Source organism: Daphnia carinata, chromosome 2 (assembly GCF_022539665.2).
Source record: "Daphnia carinata strain CSIRO-1 chromosome 2, CSIRO_AGI_Dcar_HiC_V3, whole genome shotgun sequence".
Taxonomy (NCBI): Eukaryota; Metazoa; Arthropoda; class Branchiopoda; order Diplostraca; family Daphniidae; genus Daphnia; species Daphnia carinata.
In genome coordinates, this window is record NC_081332.1 from 1,271,364 (window position 1) to 1,289,641 (window position 18,278).

General features: G+C 41.1%; 5 protein-coding genes across 10 annotated transcripts in view; 1 reads left to right on the forward strand and 4 right to left on the reverse strand.

Annotated features, from left to right (window-relative positions):
- LOC130686077 (tubby-related protein 4-like) overlaps positions 1-7,646 on the reverse strand; it is a 48,089-nt gene extending 40,443 nt beyond the window's left edge. For 2 of the 5 annotated variants that reach the window (XR_009420582.1, XR_009420581.1), the window contains exons 1-11: positions 7,201-7,646; positions 6,328-6,555; positions 6,117-6,245; positions 5,982-6,035; positions 5,454-5,561; positions 5,115-5,394; positions 4,721-5,049; positions 4,232-4,471; positions 3,931-4,161; positions 3,488-3,835; positions 2,460-3,424 (exon numbers count right to left, since the gene is read on the reverse strand). Coding sequence is in view for 3 of the 5 variants with exons in the window: in XM_057509370.2 (XP_057365353.1) it covers positions 1,762-1,878; positions 1,948-2,157; positions 2,215-2,392; positions 2,460-3,424; positions 3,488-3,835; positions 3,931-4,161; positions 4,232-4,471; positions 4,721-5,049; positions 5,115-5,394; positions 5,454-5,561; positions 5,982-6,035; positions 6,117-6,245; positions 6,328-6,555; positions 7,201-7,299 (3,516 nt within the window). In the remaining 2 variants the exon portion in view is untranslated. Of the gene's footprint in view, positions 1-1,724; positions 1,879-1,947; positions 2,158-2,214; positions 2,393-2,459; positions 3,425-3,487; positions 3,836-3,930; positions 4,162-4,231; positions 4,472-4,720; positions 5,050-5,114; positions 5,395-5,453; positions 5,562-5,981; positions 6,036-6,116; positions 6,246-6,327; positions 6,556-7,200 lie in introns of those variants that run through there. The other 3 variants (XM_059494236.1, XM_059494237.1, XM_057509370.2) reach the window with 3 other exon arrangements.
- Positions 7,647-7,760: 114 nt separating this feature from the next.
- Positions 7,761-9,525, reverse strand: LOC130686083 (uncharacterized). Of its 2 annotated transcripts, none has more exons than XM_059494257.1 (6): positions 9,388-9,525; positions 8,618-8,882; positions 8,425-8,535; positions 8,206-8,351; positions 7,967-8,138; positions 7,761-7,900 (listed from the first exon to the last, which is right to left on the reverse strand). In XM_059494257.1, the coding sequence occupies exons 2-6, from the start codon at positions 8,835-8,837 to the stop codon at positions 7,800-7,802; spliced, it is 750 nt and encodes a 249-aa protein (XP_059350240.1). In that variant the 5' UTR covers positions 8,838-8,882; positions 9,388-9,525; the 3' UTR covers positions 7,761-7,799. The 2 variants fall into 2 exon arrangements, with proteins under 2 accessions (XP_059350240.1, XP_057365358.1); XM_057509375.2 differs by lacking the exon at positions 9,388-9,525 and adding an exon at positions 9,055-9,196.
- LOC130686081 (hexokinase-2-like) lies at positions 9,056-11,506 on the forward strand. Its single transcript, XM_057509373.2, has 8 exons — positions 9,056-9,195; positions 9,431-9,593; positions 9,658-10,059; positions 10,337-10,473; positions 10,537-10,649; positions 10,707-10,862; positions 10,920-11,059; positions 11,119-11,506. The coding sequence occupies exons 1-8, from the start codon at positions 9,148-9,150 to the stop codon at positions 11,349-11,351; spliced, it is 1,392 nt and encodes a 463-aa protein (XP_057365356.1). The 5' UTR covers positions 9,056-9,147; the 3' UTR covers positions 11,352-11,506.
- Positions 11,454-12,510, reverse strand: LOC130686084 (ATP synthase subunit delta, mitochondrial-like). Its single transcript, XM_057509377.1, has 4 exons — positions 12,397-12,510; positions 12,030-12,161; positions 11,764-11,956; positions 11,454-11,708 (listed from the first exon to the last, which is right to left on the reverse strand). The coding sequence occupies exons 2-4, from the start codon at positions 12,144-12,146 to the stop codon at positions 11,536-11,538; spliced, it is 483 nt and encodes a 160-aa protein (XP_057365360.1). The 5' UTR covers positions 12,147-12,161; positions 12,397-12,510; the 3' UTR covers positions 11,454-11,535.
- Positions 12,511-13,221: 711 nt separating this feature from the next.
- LOC130685947 (uncharacterized) lies at positions 13,222-16,540 on the reverse strand. The gene is made up of 3 exons (XM_057509251.2): positions 16,461-16,540; positions 15,104-15,312; positions 13,222-15,041 (listed from the first exon to the last, which is right to left on the reverse strand). The coding sequence occupies exons 2-3, from the start codon at positions 15,192-15,194 to the stop codon at positions 13,426-13,428; spliced, it is 1,707 nt and encodes a 568-aa protein (XP_057365234.1). The 5' UTR covers positions 15,195-15,312; positions 16,461-16,540; the 3' UTR covers positions 13,222-13,425.
- Positions 16,541-18,278: the final 1,738 nt, after the last annotated feature.

The window sequence follows — 18,278 nt, forward strand, 5'->3', positions numbered from 1 at the left end:
TTCTGACACTACGGCTGATGAACTTGCGTCGCCATCTAGCGGAAATTCAATTTCGTCACATTTGCAAATAAGCCCGACAAAAATAACTAACCCCGACTTTTCGTATTTTAAAAATTAATGTTTGAAACCTAGATATTGCCATAACAATACATGATTTGAATTCGCAATTCAACGCTGATGTCGAAACTTCAGTTTGTTTTTACCTGAAAGTTATAGTTTAAGAGTTATTCAAATTCGACGTGGTTGTTATAAAACCCCTTTAAGTAGAAGTAAAAACCACAATTAATAATCAAAAACAAAACGCTGTTTAGAGAATGGAAGCTACACTTATGATCAAAATGCTTAAAATGCTTGGAATATTAATGTTCATTTTTTACTTTTTGCAAAGTTGAAAAAAAAAAAAATTACCGGAAGTGACCAGAAATAGTCTATATCTCCAGAAATACTGAGCCCACAACAAAACGAATATGATTGTCGTGATCCTCATGAAATTTAGGGTGTGTCTGACCTATTTTATCCGTTTTTGGTGAAAAGTCCAATTTGGCCAAAATCGCGATTTTTCCTGAACTATAGTTCAGGGAAATTTGCGATTTTTGACGATTTTCGGGTATTTTCTACTGACACATGGATTCGACCCCAAATTTCACGAGGATTACGAAAATGTCGGTCTTTTTTTGTTCAGAACAACAGATAGTGAGTTATTAAGCATTTAAAAACCGGATCTTAAACCGGAAGTTGAAATTTCGGAAATTTAAAAAATGAACATTGTTTTCCTTTATAGGGTACAAAGGATATGCATAGTTTCAAACGTAAACTATAGAGAATTCACATAATATGACCTTTCAAAGTTCTTAAAGTTCAGTTTTCAGATGCGGCCTACATACCACTTCAAAGGACTACCGCGCACATAACAATTGAAGCTAATGTTTCAAAACCATCACCCTTATTTGGCAGCCATCCGAACTAAGGTGATAGTGGAACAGATCTGGTTATCACCAGAAGAAAGTAAATTGGAGATCCAATTCTTGCAGATATTTTGATGGCAAATTGCACATCTTGTAATAATATTTTACTCATAATCAGTGATTTAGGTTCGACATGGCAGATCAGGTTTGCCACACCAATACATGATTCGAACTCGCTATTCAACAGGCGATGCCGAAAATTCAGTTTTGGTTTACCTGGAAGTTATAGTTTTGGAGTTATCCAAATTCGAAGTGGTTGTTATAACACAATCCTTTGGGTAGAGGTAAAAACCACAATTAAAAAACAAAAACAAAACACTGTTGTGATGATGGAACCTCAAATACACCTTCCTAACGCAACAACGTGTTTAACAATAAACATCACGAGAAAAAGACACAAAAATAGTTCGATTTCTGACACTAGGGCTGATGAACTTGCATCGCCATCTAGAGAAAATATAATTTCGTCAAATCTTCAAATAAGCCAGACTTTCCTATTTTTTATTTCTTAATGTTTAAAACCTAGATGGTGCCACACAATTTCCATGATTTGAACTGACAATTCAACACCGACGTGTTAGAAACCTGTCGGTCTCATCTTGCAGGAAATGTAATGTCCCGGCCAATTTCCGGTACGCTGCTGTCATTTATCCATCTTCCCATTCATTAACGTGTATTGAAAACTTTCATAATAAACAAAGGAATGACACGTGAAATAAATTCTTACAGTTACGAATGTTTAATATCACAAGAGGCATATTGACCATTTCTGGACAGATTTATTCAAATTCCATTTTTATTTCAATCGTTGAGTCACGTTTGCCAATGCCACAGCAAAAGCCTGGACAGCTGAGAAAGGATACTGAAAATCTAACGTGTAGGCATTCCCATCGATTCTGCCAAACTGCATAACCTGTCAATCATACCAATTAGAACATCATCAATGCACCTTCGTATAAAACCTTAGCTGATATTAAACTACCTGTTTTCCTTTGAATTCGATTTGGAAATTTTTTGCCGACTCTTGAGTCACCCTGCCGCCGAAATCCAGTTGATAAACTTGACTGTGTTCGTTCCACAGTGGAGCTTTATTATTTAATACAAACTCACATCTTCGTCTTGTCTGAGCTGGTGGCTCGCGTTCTTCACCATTACTTGCTGAATTCTTTTCAGCTATCCATGTCTGTCGTAGCTAAGAGATTTAATTACAATCTACGTCGATGGAAAAATAACTGAAGAACACCATTACCTTATTAAGTAGCTGGGCCTTTTGGAAACTCTCTAGATCGTGGAAATTGTGGACTGTAGTCGCCTGAGCGTCGTCGATATCATCGTCTGAGCTGTCCATAGCCGTTGCAGTGGCAGCAGCAGGAGCAAAACGACTTTTTCCCAGCCGTCTGGCCAGCAACGGAGAATTGAGCAATTGCCTATTGTTCAGATATTATTCAGTTATTGATTAAAGATTGAATCAAAAAGCATTTAAGGTGAATTTACCGTATAGGAGATTGGTGGCGGCGTTCATTTTTTACTGTAGCCGACGAATTATTCCGGCGACGTCCTATGGCTGGACTAGAATTAGGTGTGTTGGGTTCAGATCGGCCAGCAGTCGATTTCCCTGCCGACGATGAGCATTTACGACCAAACAATGGACTGAGTCGGGCCAAAGCGAAACGCTTTTCCTTATTAACTTTACTATGACCTTCGCCATCGGACACATGTTGGGCCTGCAAAACTTGGCTGCCAACTCTCGAACGAAACGAGTTTGTGCTCGTTTTTTTGTCCGTCGTCGTTGCTTTTGTAACTAATGGTTGAGTAATTTGGACGGCCCAAGAGCTACGAATGTCCGGTAATCCCGAACAACGGCTCCGATTACTACCAACAACAGGACTAGAGTCCAGTGAGCGACTCTTTCTTCGTCTACTATAAGGCCAATTGCTATTGTTGCTGATTGCAGACGCTATTGCGAGATGCCCAACGCTCTGACTACGCCATCTAACGGCCGGTGTAGACAATATGATCCGCGAGTCAGAGTTCCACTCGATCCGTAACATTTCGTCGAGTGTCGTCTGAGGTTGATGTTGAACCGTCCGTCGATGATGAGTCGGTGAAGGTGGGGGTTCCATCCGGCTCATTCCGGCTTTCCGTCTCAATCGTAAATTAGGTGTCGTCAGTGGAACTATGGGCGGATGTTGACGGTTCGATGATTCTCTATTGCCTTTCGAATTATCTTCTTCGTCCGACGGGCAGATTGAAATGGGTGCCCCTTCTTCTTCTACTTCAGTTCCAGGTGAAGAATCACGTAAATCGACCACGCCCAGCGTCATTTGACGCGGTTGAAGGTGTAACAATGACGTCTTGTACGTAATCTGACCAAGATGCGTCGGCAGAGATGGCGTTAATCCAGTGATTTTGAATCGAGTTCCCCAAATGTTTGAAGCCACTACAGCCAGCGTTGAATTCTACAATTTAAAAATTGAAATAAACTTGACTTTCATTTTCAAAAATTTTTTTCAAGTTCAAACCTCTCCATTAGTTTTACAGTCGTTATTATCCCCAGGATTAGCATGTTGGTTGTTGAGTTTCCTCCCTCCAAATTTCCGCTGAAGTCTTGGGGTCGATACGCAACTATCGTCCGTTTCGGAATCTGAATCAGCCGAGTGCTGTCCAGCAGCCGGACGATTTCGCCTGAATTTACGTCTAAGACCAGGACTAAGCAATTGCTGGAATTTGCTGGCCGATGTAGGTGGAGGAGCTAAAAGCAATTCGGAGCTCTTGTTCAACAAAGGCTGACTTTTACTCATATCGTTGCTGGAGAACTTTCGCGGATCGTAAATAACAAACTCTGGTCTTATTCTCGACGTTGGTTTACCCTAAAGATATCGAAAATAATCGTTTTTTAAAATGGCGACAGCAACGGTGACAATAAGTAAAGAGTGGAGGAGAGAAATGTAATTGAAAAGGAAACCTTGAGAAGAGGAATGAGTCCACCGAGGAATTCGAGATAGAGGGTGAAGCCAACACCTCCACCGCTGCTGGTTGGTGCATCAGGATCGATCGGATCGATCAGTCCGTCCACTCCATGCCAGCCGGCAGAGTCTTCTTCATCGCGTCGTATCATAGTGCAGTAGAGCCGTGTATTACCCGGTGGCGGTTTGCAGACATAATCTCGAATTCGTCGCTCTTCCGGAACATGACACTTTGAAATAATTAAATAAATGCATTTAGTATTTTTTTCTTGTCATTTAAAAAATAAAATGATTTCCTACATGGACGGTGCTGGAAAAGAGGGAAACGATCAAGTTACGGATGAGCCTGGGTATTCGGTCAGTGAATATGGGGTCGTCAAGTTGGTCCGGTCCGGTTAAACATCGTCTGAGCTTGAGACGCGCTAAATGCTGCAAGGAGGCGATCCTTCGAGGTGAAACCCATGCAACATGAACTGTGCATCCCGTTGCCACAAACAGACGTCGATCGTTATGTCCCCACGTAAAACTTGTAATTGGAGCCTTTGTTACATTACATGAACAAAACAAAGAAAAGCTTATTTAAAGACAACAGCCAACGTCTCGTTTTCTTAGTGATTAAGAACGACGAGATCAGTTTCAAAATAGCTCAAAACTTTTTGTTTTCTGCGTTGGAAAGTTTGCACCGTGTTTGCCAGATGAAACGGATCAATATAGCGCACTATGGTTTTTTTTTGTTGTGGTAACCGGAAACGGGAAGGATGCGGGAAAAAAAGTGACGAATATGCGAACCTGGGTGTAGGGCACGGCGATGCGGAATCGCAAAACGCCACGGCTGTTGTAAAACTGGAGGACGTTGGCGTAGTGATGAAGCCCAGCAGAGGAGCTCTGAACGTGATGGTGACCCCCGAGGCAGAGTAATTCACCATCATTATTCCATTCCATCATGGGAGATGACAGTGGTCCCTTGTTCCAGCAAGGAACGTTTCCACTACCTGAATATCCGTCGGCTTCGTCGTCATCATCCACCGCGGAACAAGGATGGATGTCGTCGAAACCTTTAATCAAACTCAACCGGCCCCCCACAGTCAGGACGGCCAAGACATGATGTTGATCCTCCACTAATCCCATGGAGAAAAATCCAATATTAAATAGGGGAAACTAAAAACGCGGTCATAAATCTTACCACCATTGGGCATGGAAGAGAGTAAATGGCCATCTGCAGATGTTGTTTGACGTGGTGCGTTAGTTGAAAGCGTCGATGACGTCGGTTCTTCCATTTTAAATCGCGGACAGTTCCACGCCAGCTGACGAATGCCATTGGCAGGTGATGTGTGGTTAGTGCTACTACTCGATATCGAACCAGGCGATATGCTAGTCGGTTCCGACATTTGAATTTGCGCTACGACAGCGCCATTATGCACGTCCAACACGACGATTGATCCACTCGACGTTCCCAGATAAACCTGTTAAACGATTTCAAAATGAAATATTTTTTTCAAAAGATATTTTTGAAAAGGAGAACCTGTTGATCATCAGGGGTCCAAGTTCCGGTGGTAATGATGGACTCTTGGTTGAGTACGGTCGACCAATAGCGCTGTCCAGCAACGGAGCCAACGAGAACGAATCCATCCTATGGGTACAGCAATGCATCAACATCCCAATGCTGTTCATTTAAGCAGTAATAGAGCAAGGACAAGTAAGAAACAGATACGCCCCATAAAAGAGCGGAATTGCACATATATAAAAAAAAAAAAAAAGATGTTAGGGAGAAAAAGTCTCCTCTCTGGGGGCTTTTGTTCGAGAAGGAGACCATGATCCAATTTGCGACGCTCTGTCCCTCTTATCGATCTCTCCCACCCTCATGTATCTAGGAGCTTTGACGTCATGATCAATACTTACGTAAAAAGCCTCTCTGTCAACCCATCACACCAAAAGTATCTCCTTTCCAACCAAAAAAAAAAAAATAGGGGGGAGGGCCTTGCGTCGAATGAAAAGCCACCATCATTGACTTTTATTTATCGACAATGAACTTTATTGCGTTTTCTTTTACCTGGTAAGCGATGACTGCCATACGACCGTCGTGCGACCATGAAAAGTGGGTTACCTGTAAAATGTACCAATTAAAAGTCAATCGATACAAAACGTAATGGAAAATTCGATTGTTTAATTTAAATGATTCGTTTACGGGAGTGTTGCGATCGTTGATGAGCTCGATGGACCAGCGGCCTTCGTAGCGGATCCAGACGAAGATGATGCCGGACACGTCGCACGTGGCCAACTTTTGGTACGGCTCGTTCCACCTCACCAAACTTATCTACACAATTCGCCATCATAAAAAATTAATTAATGATCCGTTTCCGCAAAAACACGTAAAAATATTGCGTAATGCTGTTTACCTGAGCTCGATGTCCGCGCAAGTTGTAATTGGTGCGTGGCGGTAACGGAAGGTGTGGCGGAGTCGGCGGCAGACTGCCGGATATTTCATTACCATCTCCCGTCGAATTGGAGACGTTGCGATGAGGTAGTGTGCTCGTAAACGTGACTCCAACAACGCTCCTGTTGTTACCAGCCGCTAACCAGCCCTCTTGATAGTAACTGGTTCGATTCAACTTCCATCCGTGTCCCTTTTTTGAATCAAATTGTCAACAAACAAGCGATCATCATCAAAGGCACCCAAGTACAATATCCCGCTTGATTGAGAAGTACAGCCCCCTTCTACATTCTTAAGGGAGTTCTCTTTAGTGCGGTCCCAATTCGCTCGAGCACACATTTTCAATCAACGTCTTAACGATGAAAAATCAATAAGACTATTTTTGTTTGTAAGGAAAATATAAAAATTAGTACAGCCATTAAGGTTGAAATGTTGTTTTCCCTTTTTTGATGATTAAGTCATTCGCTTCAGTAACAATAATCCTCCTCCCAACTCCCCACTGAATGTCCACCCCATCTTTCAATCGACCGTCCTCGTATAAAGCCATTTATACTGAGCGTGTGCTGGCTGTACCGTCGTGCGCGGTCGTTGTATTGATCGGAACTTTGCCCTCCTCCCGAACGTAACCCATGGAAGACTACGTGGTGAAGAAGAACAGGGAAAACTTTTGAGGTTTTTTTCTTCTTCACTTCTACTTTGAGCAGTGAAACAAAAGCTAGCGTGAAAAAAAAAAGGAAACAAAGAGGGACTTTACACTGTTGACCGCCACCTATTTTTACCCGGTTGTTTCGGCTCTCAAGTGGACTGAAAACTAATTAATTAGCCATGTGACACTTACCTCGGGCTGTTCATCGGGGACGCGTCCCATCCACGATAGGGAATTGATGACCGAGTCGCAACGCAGTTGGCTACTAGGCTCCTCAAAATGCAGATGCATCTTGCGATGCAAGGAATTTTTTTTGCTTCGGACGGGAACTTGTTCTTCAGACGCCAGGCAATTCAACAACTCGCACGGTGAACTTGATCAATAAAAAAAAATAAATAATAATTACGGGAACGAGATAACAGGAAACATGTGTAGAGATAACACTAGATACTGATAGAGGATTTAGGACGAGAGTTGACGGGCGACGTACGTGTTGACCCGTCGGCAACTCTGCACAACTACCCGCCGACGCTGTAAACCTGTTCATTTCGGTGCCTTTCACGGTTGAAAAGATCCAGGGGGGTGGGGTGCACGGAAGGGAGGTGGGGAGCCTTCATCCTCTTAAGACGTCGCAAGCGTCGTCGCCGATTCTGCGCATCCAGCGCAAGGACGATAGAAAATTCCGTTGGTCTTTCAGCGACATCTATTATCAACTGAAGCAACTTCAATGCGTTCCGCAATAACATCAATCGTTCATAAATCGTAATTTGTATTCTAATTAAAATAATTCTCTAAAATGCTTCGTGGAAAGCGCTGAGTATAGGTAATCGGTAAAAAGGATGACAATGCACTTCAAAATCAGCGACATCCACTTCCGTATAGGCCTGCCCATCTGTTAATATGCACCCGAAACTGTTAATAAACGCAGAAGTTGAACAAGTAAACAATGACGACCAACCTTCAAATTCCAAGATGACTTTTTCTGGCAGGATTTCATTAGGTTGATAATTCAGTTGAATGCGAATAATGAAGCTTTTGCTGTTCTCGTCCGATACTCTCACTCGCACCAATACGTTTAACGTATCCTTTGAAAATGTGATGGTCCGATCAACGCTATCTCCGAATTCAGCCTATAAGTAATAAATCGTCAGGTAAGCAAAAGCCTCTCTTACATTTTTTAGAAACAATACTGCAAACCTCGAGCTCCTTGATCTGTTGTTGCCGATTAACGAAACTATCTACCAAGATGGATATATCCCAGACCAGGCGATCAAGAGGTTTGGTTTCATCCATATCTGACATATGGATGGATTCTGGCAAAAAACATTCGTCTACTTCGTAACCTTAAAATGTCCATTGCAAACGAATGTAAAGTCAATATTAATATTTAAACCCATGTTTAAAAATTAAATATACCTTTCTGGGTGAATTTCACAGTCATTGCGTATGTCTGGTAGTTTGTGGATTTATACATTGAGTGGAAATGGAACGTACACGCTTTGTCGCTGCATTTATTCACCGAGATCCCTACGGTAGTGAATAGCATTGAAATCAGATCCTTTTTGTCGTCGGATTAAAAGAAAAAAAAAAAAGATTCTAAGAGCCAAACCGGAGAATTTTGTCGCCTCGTGAATCCATTTCCAGTTTGCAACTTGACGGTCTTCCATGATGCGTGTCTGTTTCATCAACGCTTCCTTTTCCAGTTCCAACTCAACCAGCTGCCCACGTAACTTCGTCACTTCTGATTGAAGCTGTTCCAGCTCAGTACCTTGTGCGGCTTCGTCTTCTTCGCCCCCTGACGAACGTTCTTCTTCCTCTCCAGCTTCCATATTATTGTTGTACTGGCTCACGTTCCGCAACCACTAAATCACAATCTGAAAAAAAAAAAGAGAAATCGATTGATTATATTAAATCGATCTAGTCGAGACGGGTTTGCTACTGCGGGAGGGGGGAAAAGCACAGCACAAACGGGACAGGCAGATCAGTCGTGACCCGTCAAGGCCACAATAGACACACACGTGTGGTAGGAATATCGTTCATATTTACCGTCTGCGCAATTCACTGGGTGTTTGTTTTCCCTTATCCTCGTGCCCGGTTTGATTTTTCGTTTGCTGCGAAAACAATACAATTGCAACCGAAATGAATACACCTGCGTTACACCTTGCGGATCCAAAGAAACTTCAACAGGTATTTCCTTTACTGCAGACCTACAAGATAAGACTTCAAGTCAATTATTTCCTGTTAAGTTATTTTTTCAATTAAAATGCAAATTTTTTTCATTTTCCGGACGAATGAGCTTAAGTTGTGTTCCCTACAGTTATCAGAAGGGAACTCGGGAGGGCAGGCGACGATAAACATTAAGGATGATTGATTGACAACCTGATAACTAAATGAAAGATTTTTTCTTTACTTGCTTCAACAGGTTCTTGAATTGTTACAAGGCCTTGTCCTAACAGCAGAGACACAGAAGAAGATTAGGGATGTTTTCGAGTCTGAGATGGAACTAGGGTTGGCCAAAAACCCTCCTGTGCCCTCTTCCTTGCAGATGGAAAACACTTTCTTGCCTGAACTCTGTGATGGCTCGGGTTTGACACTTCACTAATTTATTCTTAAATAAATCAGCAAACAGGATGTTTTCCCTGATTTCAGAGGAGGGAGATTATTTGTCTCTAGATCTCGGAGGGACAAACTTCCGGGTTATTTGGCTAAGCATCAAGTCTGGTGCTGTGATTAGTGAAGAAGTTCAATACTACCAGGTGCCAGAGGATGTGCGTCTGGGGCCCGGGGTCAAGTTGTTTGATTTTCTTGCCGAATGCATCCACAATTTTATGGATGACAGGCAGCTGAAGGGACAGAACCTGCCGTTGGGCTTCACATTCTCCTTCCCCATGACCCAACGTGGACTGGATGTTGGCATCCTAGTCTCTTGGACCAAATCTTTCAACTGCTCTGGTGTCGTCGGCGAAGATGCCGTCAAAATGCTCAACGACGCTATTCACCGACGTAAAGACACTGACGTGGACGTTATCGCCGTTTTGAACGATACAACAGGTAAAATTTTGCTTACGATCAGAACAGGATATTCTATAACGCTTCCCAAAACTGGGTTTCACTAAATAATCTCAGATAAGTATTGAATTTACCTCGTGATTAACTTTCTGCCTTGACGAGTTTTCCCAATCTGAATAGCAACGTCACAATTCTCCAGAGGAAAACTTTTAGGCGCGTTTTTCACGAACCACAGTTGCCAAATCGCACCTATTCGCCAAATGAATTTTACATTATAAATATTTTTTTCTTAACATTTTTTATCTTTGTAAAATAAAAGGAACTCTGGTGCAAGGAGCTTTCGTAGACAGAAAATGCGCCATCGGGTTGATTCTCGGCACGGGAAGCAACGCTTGTTACATCGAACGAGCTGATCGCATCGAAAAGTGGGAAGGGAAAGATAAGGACGTCGAAGAGGTTCTTATCCTTTTCCAAATGCCTTTTAAAGGGAAGCCCTAATGTTCTTCATTTCGCTAACAGGTCGTTATAGATGTCGAATGGGGTGCTTTCGGCGACAATGGTGTGCTCGACTTTATCAAAACAGAATACGACAAAGAAGTCGATCGAAATTCTCTGCTTGTTGGATCTTTCACGTAAAGCTCTTGATACTCTTTTTTTTGGAGGATTGTTTAACTCTAAATTTACCTCAGGTTTGAAAAGCATTTTGGAGGGAAATACCTCGGCGAAATTGTGCGTTGCATTCTAGTTCGTCTGACAAAAGAAGGACTCCTCTTTCAAGGCAATGCATCCCAACACCTCCTACGACACGGCGCCTTCACGACTCGCTACGTTTCGATGATAGAAGAGTTTGTTTTACCTACTATTTGAAATTATTACAGTTGTTAATAACAAATTTATCTTAGGGACAACGTGAACGGTGTCGATACCAACACTACCACTGCATTGAAAGAGCTCGAGCTAAGCTTTAATCAGGAGGACATAGACATCGTAAAATACATCTGTTGGCTCGTATCAGACAGGGCAGCCATCCTCGTTTCCATCTGTAAATAGATTTTAAATTATGAAGTGTCTGAAAATGAAAGAACTTTTCATTACAAAAAGGTACGGCATCACTTTTGGAGCGGATGAATCGACCGGAAACGACAGTAGCGATTGATGGATCTCTCTTCAAGCACCATCCTCGTCTTAAATCATTCATGGAGAAATACATTGCCGCCATGGCACCAGCAAACAAGTTCAAACTAATGCTTGCCGAGGATGGAAGTGGAAAAGGTGCTGGGCTTATAGCAGCTATTGCCAGCAGGTTGAAGAAATTACAAGCCAAGGCCAACTAAGAAAAAGAATTAATCAGTTGGCTATTACATTCCAAACACAGAATTATTTGTTTGTCTTGTGAAACAAAAACATAAAAACGATCATGAAAATTATAAACCGTCTAGTTTTCTCTCCAGTGTACTTCCAATTCCATCGATACAAGCTATTCACACTATTAGGGTTTCTCTTTCCACTCCCGACATTTTATTCGCAAGCCTTAACCAAGGCTTCGGATACTTCGATGCTGATTTCAGCTTCAGCTTTTGCCACATCAGAAGATGCTGAAGCCAACTGGCTTTGGGATTGAGCTAAAAGCTCCCTGGCTGCGCTGATGTCGAGGTCGCCGACTGGCACGGCTTCTTCCGCCAGCAGTTGCACTACACAATTTATGTGTTCATCACTGGGAATTCATAATTTTTTAACTGGTTTTACCTGTGGAATCTTCGTTGATGGTGACGGTACCACTGGAAACAAAGAATTTCTTGGCAGCACCATCATTTTCGTAGACGGTGACTACACCAGGCTTCAGAACAGCCAAGGTGGGTACGTGGGCGGGCAGAATACCAAAACTTCCACTGAAGGATGGCACATCTACTTGTTTGACAGAGGCATTGTTATACAGAACCTGAATATACAATTTTTAACCATTAATATAAAAATATTTCTTGGCAGCTTTATTCTATTAGGCTGAATGATACCTGGGAAGGTGCTGCGAATGTAAGGGACATTGAAGGTGCATCAGCATATCCGCGAACCTGGCAGGCCTGAGCAAACCGGTTGGAGAAAAGTCGTACTGCTGAGCGAGTCAATGCCATTCTGTCAAATGTGATCTATAAATATTCACACAGATTATTAAATAGTAATAGCAGTAAATGTTTTTCCCGAGCAGCCAAGATAGGTCGGTTACGGTGGAGCGGGAAATGAATATATTATAACACGTACAGGGGTGGAAAATGTTTGTCAAAAGCTAAAGGGCAATATCGTTCAAAGCTTTTCGTATTAAAAGGGTAAATTTTTATAATTGAAATGCATTAAAATTGTCTGATAAAAGCAAATTTTTGTTACCGTGCAGCCGGAAACGTGAACTAACACCAGATGGCAGGACGACGAAGAAAGCGATGGGCAATTTTACTCGATCCCTAAACACCAACCATTCCATTCCCTGAAGTAAGAACTTTCCTTAATCTAAATGAATTTGATTGACATTCATATTTGATTTTTCAAGTCTAAAATTCAAATTCTAAAATTACGTTAGAGATTTACTTGAAAACATTAGCTAAAAAAAATAAAGCAAAGGCCGCCACGAATGAGTTCAACTGCAGTTATAATTGCTACCACCATGGCGCTTGCGACATCGCTCATTTGCACGAGTTAGCGAAAACCCTTGAACATATTGTGCTCTTATTTAACAAAATTAATAGAGCATTTTTTAGTTAGAAATGAAAAATACGTGTAACTTTTCTTATTGTGAACTTGGTTTTTTCATAAATGATCAAAATCCATGTAATTGTCAATAAGTGACATTCCCCTGGTTTGGTGGTAACCTTAGATTGAGCTTGCGAATCCACTTGATGGACGTGTTATCAAAGTGAGCTGCATAACACAAAAACAAGACGTTAACGGTGTTGAGCAAAGGCGTTTCGTTTATTAAATGGAAATGCAGTGAGTTCCAGTGAACACAAAGCAGTTGCAATTCCAATCTTCTCAATAAGTTAAAACTTGTCATTATACTGATCAGTATGCTGGAAATTATATTCAAATTTCGTACCTTTGGATAAACAGCTTTCAGATACGAAGTTAGCTTACGACAAACAAGAACGCCCTCAGGAATTGATTTGTTATTGATCACCTGATGCACTTTTTATCGAAAATAAAATTTACATATTCTTCGCTTCACAAATTGTATTGCCTCATAAATAATCATATATTTTCAGTTCTCTTTCAGTTGATCCATTATTTAGTTACGAAACAATCAAGGTTATATGAAATTTAGTTCATAAACAAAAAATCCTCCAAAATCCACGACTCTGATGTAAAACAAGTTCTCGTATAAAATAAATCTTGACATTTCCAACACATTAGAATAACATTTTTTTAAACGTTACTGTCGTCATCAAAGTTCTCTGGCGAAATCATCATGATACTTTTCAGTAGAAAATAAGCAACTTTTTCGTATGGATTATCACTTTGATTGGAAACTGTCAAAGTCTTCTTGGGAGTGTTTGGATGTTGCTGGTGATGGTTGATAGGCAGACACAGTAGCTGATGATGATCTTGTTCGTCCTTCTCCGATTCTTTAGGACTTGACTGGGCAGCTGGCAAGCAAGACGGTGTCATTTCAATGGCGGGGTACACAATAGTCTTGATCGTTCCATCTTCCAGTGGCGATGAAAGTGGAACTAGACCGATCTGGTAATAGCTGTATTGCTCATTGGAACACCAACGTGCCTCTTCCGAAAACCCGTGAAATGCTCTACTAATTATTCCGAGACGCTCTTTCCCGGATGAGATGGCCGGAAAAACTGGAAGTTTATAAACCGGTTCCAAGTTGCCAATCAAATTTTGAATGCGTTCCATCAGCGGATCTGAGATGTAGTCAACTTTCAAGACGAATACTCTGGCTCGTTTTTCACAACTGGATGGAGGTCGAGACTCGATTTCCGCCATGTCGAACATTCCCATCTGGTGGCCTTTCAGCATCAAACAGATGGCGTCAATCTCACTGCGACGTTGGATCAGCCAATCTACCATATCTGATAGTAAAACACAATCAGAAATAGTTTTGACGTCTTTTGAAACTTGGTCTTGGATACATTTCTTTGCAATAATGTTAAGGTCATATTGCATTATTTCGCTTTCAGCTGGTTCCAGTAATTCGATGAACTGACATATCGCTCTTTCAAAAGGAGGAACTCGATTAAGAAATGGATGTTTTGCTATCCTGTGACTCTCCTTCATAATCCAGTGCCATTTCCTTTCAATTTTCAGTCTCTTATCAGTTAGTCTGTCCAGCACAATCCGAGTTTCAATTTGTTTAGGAATTTGGCGCCGTACGATGTAAATGGGACGCCACAATTTCGCAGGTTGATTATCTTCTTTGAAATTGATGACGTCCTTAAGAAATTCGCAAGACAGTCGAAACGAACTCTCTGTCGGTTGAACATCTTCTAGGCTGCTGAGTATTCGGCAAGACACTTTTTCTAATTCAATTGGCGGCTCGGTATTGATTGCCTTCGGTCCGATAATGCGATCGAAATAAGCTTTGGCCACCAGGTAAATGTTTTCTTCAGCGCTGTCCTTTGTCTCTCGCCTCCAGTCGACAGGTCTTCGCATGGAACAAATCAGCTCGGCTCCGTAGACAACCTGTTCGACCAAATGCGTGGCCCATCCACCGCTGTCTAGTTGATAGTTGTATATTTTGGAGTTGAAAAAATGTTGATCGAGTGTTTCAGTCCGACGGATGACACGGAAGAAGACAGTGACTAGCGCCTCATTTTCGTCGCCTTCTGACGGACTAGCTTTCAGAAAATCGGCGAACCAAAGAAGATTCAAATCGACAGACCCTTGTTCGATGCTCTCCCTTAAATGCGAGTTGATGCCAAGCAAAGAAGGTTTGAATTTGGCAGGTTGATTAAAGAAAAAGTACCGTTCCGTTTCGGGAATTAATTTGTGCTCGATGCGTATGCACTCGCCCGGTACTAAAATACTACCTAATCGATTTAAAGATAATTAGAAATTAATGAAGTAGTTAATTTATTTTAAAACATCTTACTTTTCAAGATAGTGTCTGTATAATAGTTGTACAAATCTCCAACTAGTACGTCACGTCCTAGTGCCGAAACCGATATCCGACTGCAATCCATTAGCGAAACGCTGCGTTTTTTATTGGTCTCGCGAACGTAACCAAAAGGTCAATGGAAACGAATCACTTCACAGGTCATTACGCAATGAATTCTGTTCCATTCTGCAGGCTGTAATTACCTAAAAAAAAAATAAATAGCCGATGTTGCACGTCAATTGTTTGAACTCAATTGCCAAACAACAACAAAATAAAGCACTTGAGTAATGTCTGACACTGCGACAGCCAGCACTGTAGCGAATGAAATCCACAGACAAACTGAATAAGAAAAGATGAAACAAAGCCCCAAAGGGAACAAGTTGTTTTGTAAAAACAACAACACAAAAAAAGGCTATGATCCAACAATATTCGACGACCCGACAATGCCAGTTTTCTTTGGGATTGCCAAACGTACATAAGGAAGAACTGGACAAGAAAGGATGACCTAAACAGGAATCCCGATTGTATTCGATTACGTGGCTTGAAAAAAAAAACATTAGAATTTTATTCTCATTGCAAGAGCTAGGTTATTCCCTTAATAAAAAAAAATGTCAACCAGTGAAGCTCGAACCGGTCCTTTTTTTTTTATAATTGCGCTGTTTTTAATTCCGTAGAAAGCGTGTGAAATGGTGTGGAGCGTGATATGGTTAGACAGCTCTTCTTGCATATTGTGATGCGCTGTCATTCTTCAAGGATATGTAGCGGTGGCTTAGTTGTCAACCTCATCCCGATTCTTATCTACAAGCAACAAGTTCCCTACAAACAATTTGGCTCATACTTGTACGTTTTTCGAAGCACGTACAAGTCAACCGATTTTGTTTTTTCCCCTTTACCACGAGTAAAAAGTAACCCGAATTCTTTTTCAAACCTGCTACCAAATTGGGGAAAATGACGAAAAGGAATGGGGTGCGGTTCTACACGAAGATATGTTCGTTGTTGTGGGGCAAAGATAAATATCTAGATCTATTGGGATGTGATACTAGTCACTTGATGTAGCATTTTGGCATTTTTCTTTGCATCGGCATCCTGACCGTTGTTTTTACTTGATCGTTCTACTGTAGGAGCCAACCATTTGAAATGGTTCATTTGCACAGCAAAAATTATTCGAAAACCGGTTGTGCCGAGCTTCAAAAACCGTCTCTGGGGCAGAAGATTACCCAACAGTTTCAAGTACCACGAACACATTTTACGAAATGATAAAATATGAATAATGGTTGGCCTGAAGAACAATGCCGACAAGCCACTAAATCATAACTAGAATTCTACACCTATTCAATAAATCGGAAGGTACCTTGTTTTTCTCCTCGATTCCGTCTTGTGCGTTCGTTGGTGACGTCCACACCTGTATGCACTCGAGTTTCTATGCTACTTGAAATGGTCCATCTAAAAACAAGTGTCCAAATTAACTCTATTTTCATTGTGGTTTATCCTTTTTTTTAAACCCACCTTTTGACAACGCCCCGGATGATCAAGTCCTCGTTGAATTGATCTCATTAAAACCGGAAGAACATCAATGCTACGACAACGTGGGTAGGAAATCTGGTTTGTGAATGTAGTGAATTAGTTGCAAAAGAAAACTCAAGTTTTGTTTATGTACCTTGTTCAAGTCGTGCCAGACCTCGTGCCGTTTTCAATTCGCAGCAGAGTTTTCCATGATCACATCGTTGACAGGCTAGGAGAAAACTTTTATGACTGATTCACAAGGTATTGTATAGATTATCTCACTCTTTCAAGTTCGATCGAATAAAATATGTGTCGATATCCTTGTTGCTCCCGTCGCATTCGACACAGTTGCAGGACGTCCACATGTGAGCAAACTGGTTCCCGAAATGGTATGGATATTGGGTGTGGAACCATCATCTCCCGGAACGGAACCCAATAAGATAAATGAGGGACTCGCTCCGGCAGCTGTATAATTTTCTTATCGTTCAGTCATCGTGTCAATGATGGCAAGAAAAAAAGGTTCCAACTTTCAAAGGAAAAAGACAAATTTAGTTGTACTTTAATCAACTGGGGTGTCGTGTTCGTTATGTTAATTCACTGATTGAACACACATTTCCCTTTGGTATTATCTGCATATTAAATCGAGGGCGTCCAAAAAGGAGGGTGGAAAAAAACCAAGTTACATTTTAATTTTGATGTCACAGCATAGAATGGCTGTACCTTTTTACAATCACGATTGCTACTTAGAACACGAAAAAATTTGTTACAGCGCTTTGAACAACAACTCCTTATTCGAAAACGTTCACATTCCATATTATATGTGATGCAATTGCAGTGCTTGGCAAAATATAATATTATTTCTTTGAACTGTTGTTTAATAAACCCTTGGCGGAAAAATCGTTAGTTATACCGAAAATGGCGCGAAGATGTACAGTTGACAAGTAACAAATAAACTGGTGAGACAAATCGACCGGTTTATGTCGTGGACAGCAATTGAACCATTTCTTGAACAGATGTGTACATTAATCAAGTACCAAAATACCTGTTTATATGGTAGCTTCAATCCTGTAGATAATTTCGGCCGTTTGTATCAAAATTGCTCAATTACTGTCACGAGAAAAATCGTGTCAAAGATACCGTTCGCTGACCTAGACATTTTTGCCAATAGTTTCAACATAAATTTTTTGTGGGATTGGCTATTTACTTGCTATCATACCATTGATCATGCCCATCATACATTTTTGTGGTAGCAATGAAAAAAAAACTTGGGTAATGCTAGTACACATCCAAACAACTATCAGCAACCATCGAAGAAACACCAAATTACCCACTTGCCAATCACTAGCAGGAAATGTGAAATTGTTCCAAATAACCCATTCCTGATCAAAACAAAGAATACACATTTTCTGTTCGAAATAGCTGGAAACACTTGCCTGCAAAAGTATTACTACCCTCCCTCTGCGAAGCTGATCTACTGGTAAGGACTGTCCCATTAAAGGCTATTATTTGAGAATGCTGAAGAAGAACTGATTTGTCTCATGGTAGATAATTGGAGATCTCAGGAAAATGTAACTGTTAATTAGGAGAAACGAAAACACTAATGAGAAAAAAAAAAGAACACGCGACTTTTCGTCTGTGAAAACGTTCTCCCAAAATTGTCTATTAC

Excerpts from the sequence above, each read along its gene's own strand:
- LOC130686083 (XM_059494257.1), bottom strand. The coding sequence starts at position 8,837 with ATGGAAGCTGGAGAGGAAGAAGAACGTTCGTCAGGGGGCGAAGAAGAC. Across the intron at positions 8,139-8,205 it reads AACAGATCAAGGAGCTCGAG|GCTGAATTCGGAGATAGCGT; the intron begins GTTTGCAGTATT and ends TATTACTTATAG. Across the intron at positions 7,901-7,966 it reads AGTCATCTTGGAATTTGAAG|ATGGGCAGGCCTATACGGAA; the intron begins GTTGGTCGTCAT and ends GCATATTAACAG.
- LOC130686081 (XM_057509373.2), top strand. The coding sequence starts at position 9,148 with ATGAATACACCTGCGTTACACCTTGCGGATCCAAAGAAACTTCAACAG. Across the intron at positions 10,060-10,336 it reads CGTTTTGAACGATACAACAG|GAACTCTGGTGCAAGGAGCT; the intron begins GTAAAATTTTGC and ends GTAAAATAAAAG. Across the intron at positions 11,060-11,118 it reads AGCCATCCTCGTTTCCATCT|GTACGGCATCACTTTTGGAG; the intron begins GTAAATAGATTT and ends CATTACAAAAAG.
- LOC130686084 (XM_057509377.1), bottom strand. The coding sequence starts at position 12,146 with ATGGCATTGACTCGCTCAGCAGTACGACTTTTCTCCAACCGGTTTGCT. Across the intron at positions 11,957-12,029 it reads CATTCGCAGCACCTTCCCAG|GTTCTGTATAACAATGCCTC; the intron begins GTATCATTCAGC and ends TTGTATATTCAG. Across the intron at positions 11,709-11,763 it reads CATCAACGAAGATTCCACAG|TGCAACTGCTGGCGGAAGAA; the intron begins GTAAAACCAGTT and ends TAAATTGTGTAG.
- LOC130685947 (XM_057509251.2), bottom strand. The coding sequence starts at position 15,194 with ATGGATTGCAGTCGGATATCGGTTTCGGCACTAGGACGTGACGTACTA. Across the intron at positions 15,042-15,103 it reads TACAGACACTATCTTGAAAA|GTAGTATTTTAGTACCGGGC; the intron begins GTAAGATGTTTT and ends TAAATCGATTAG.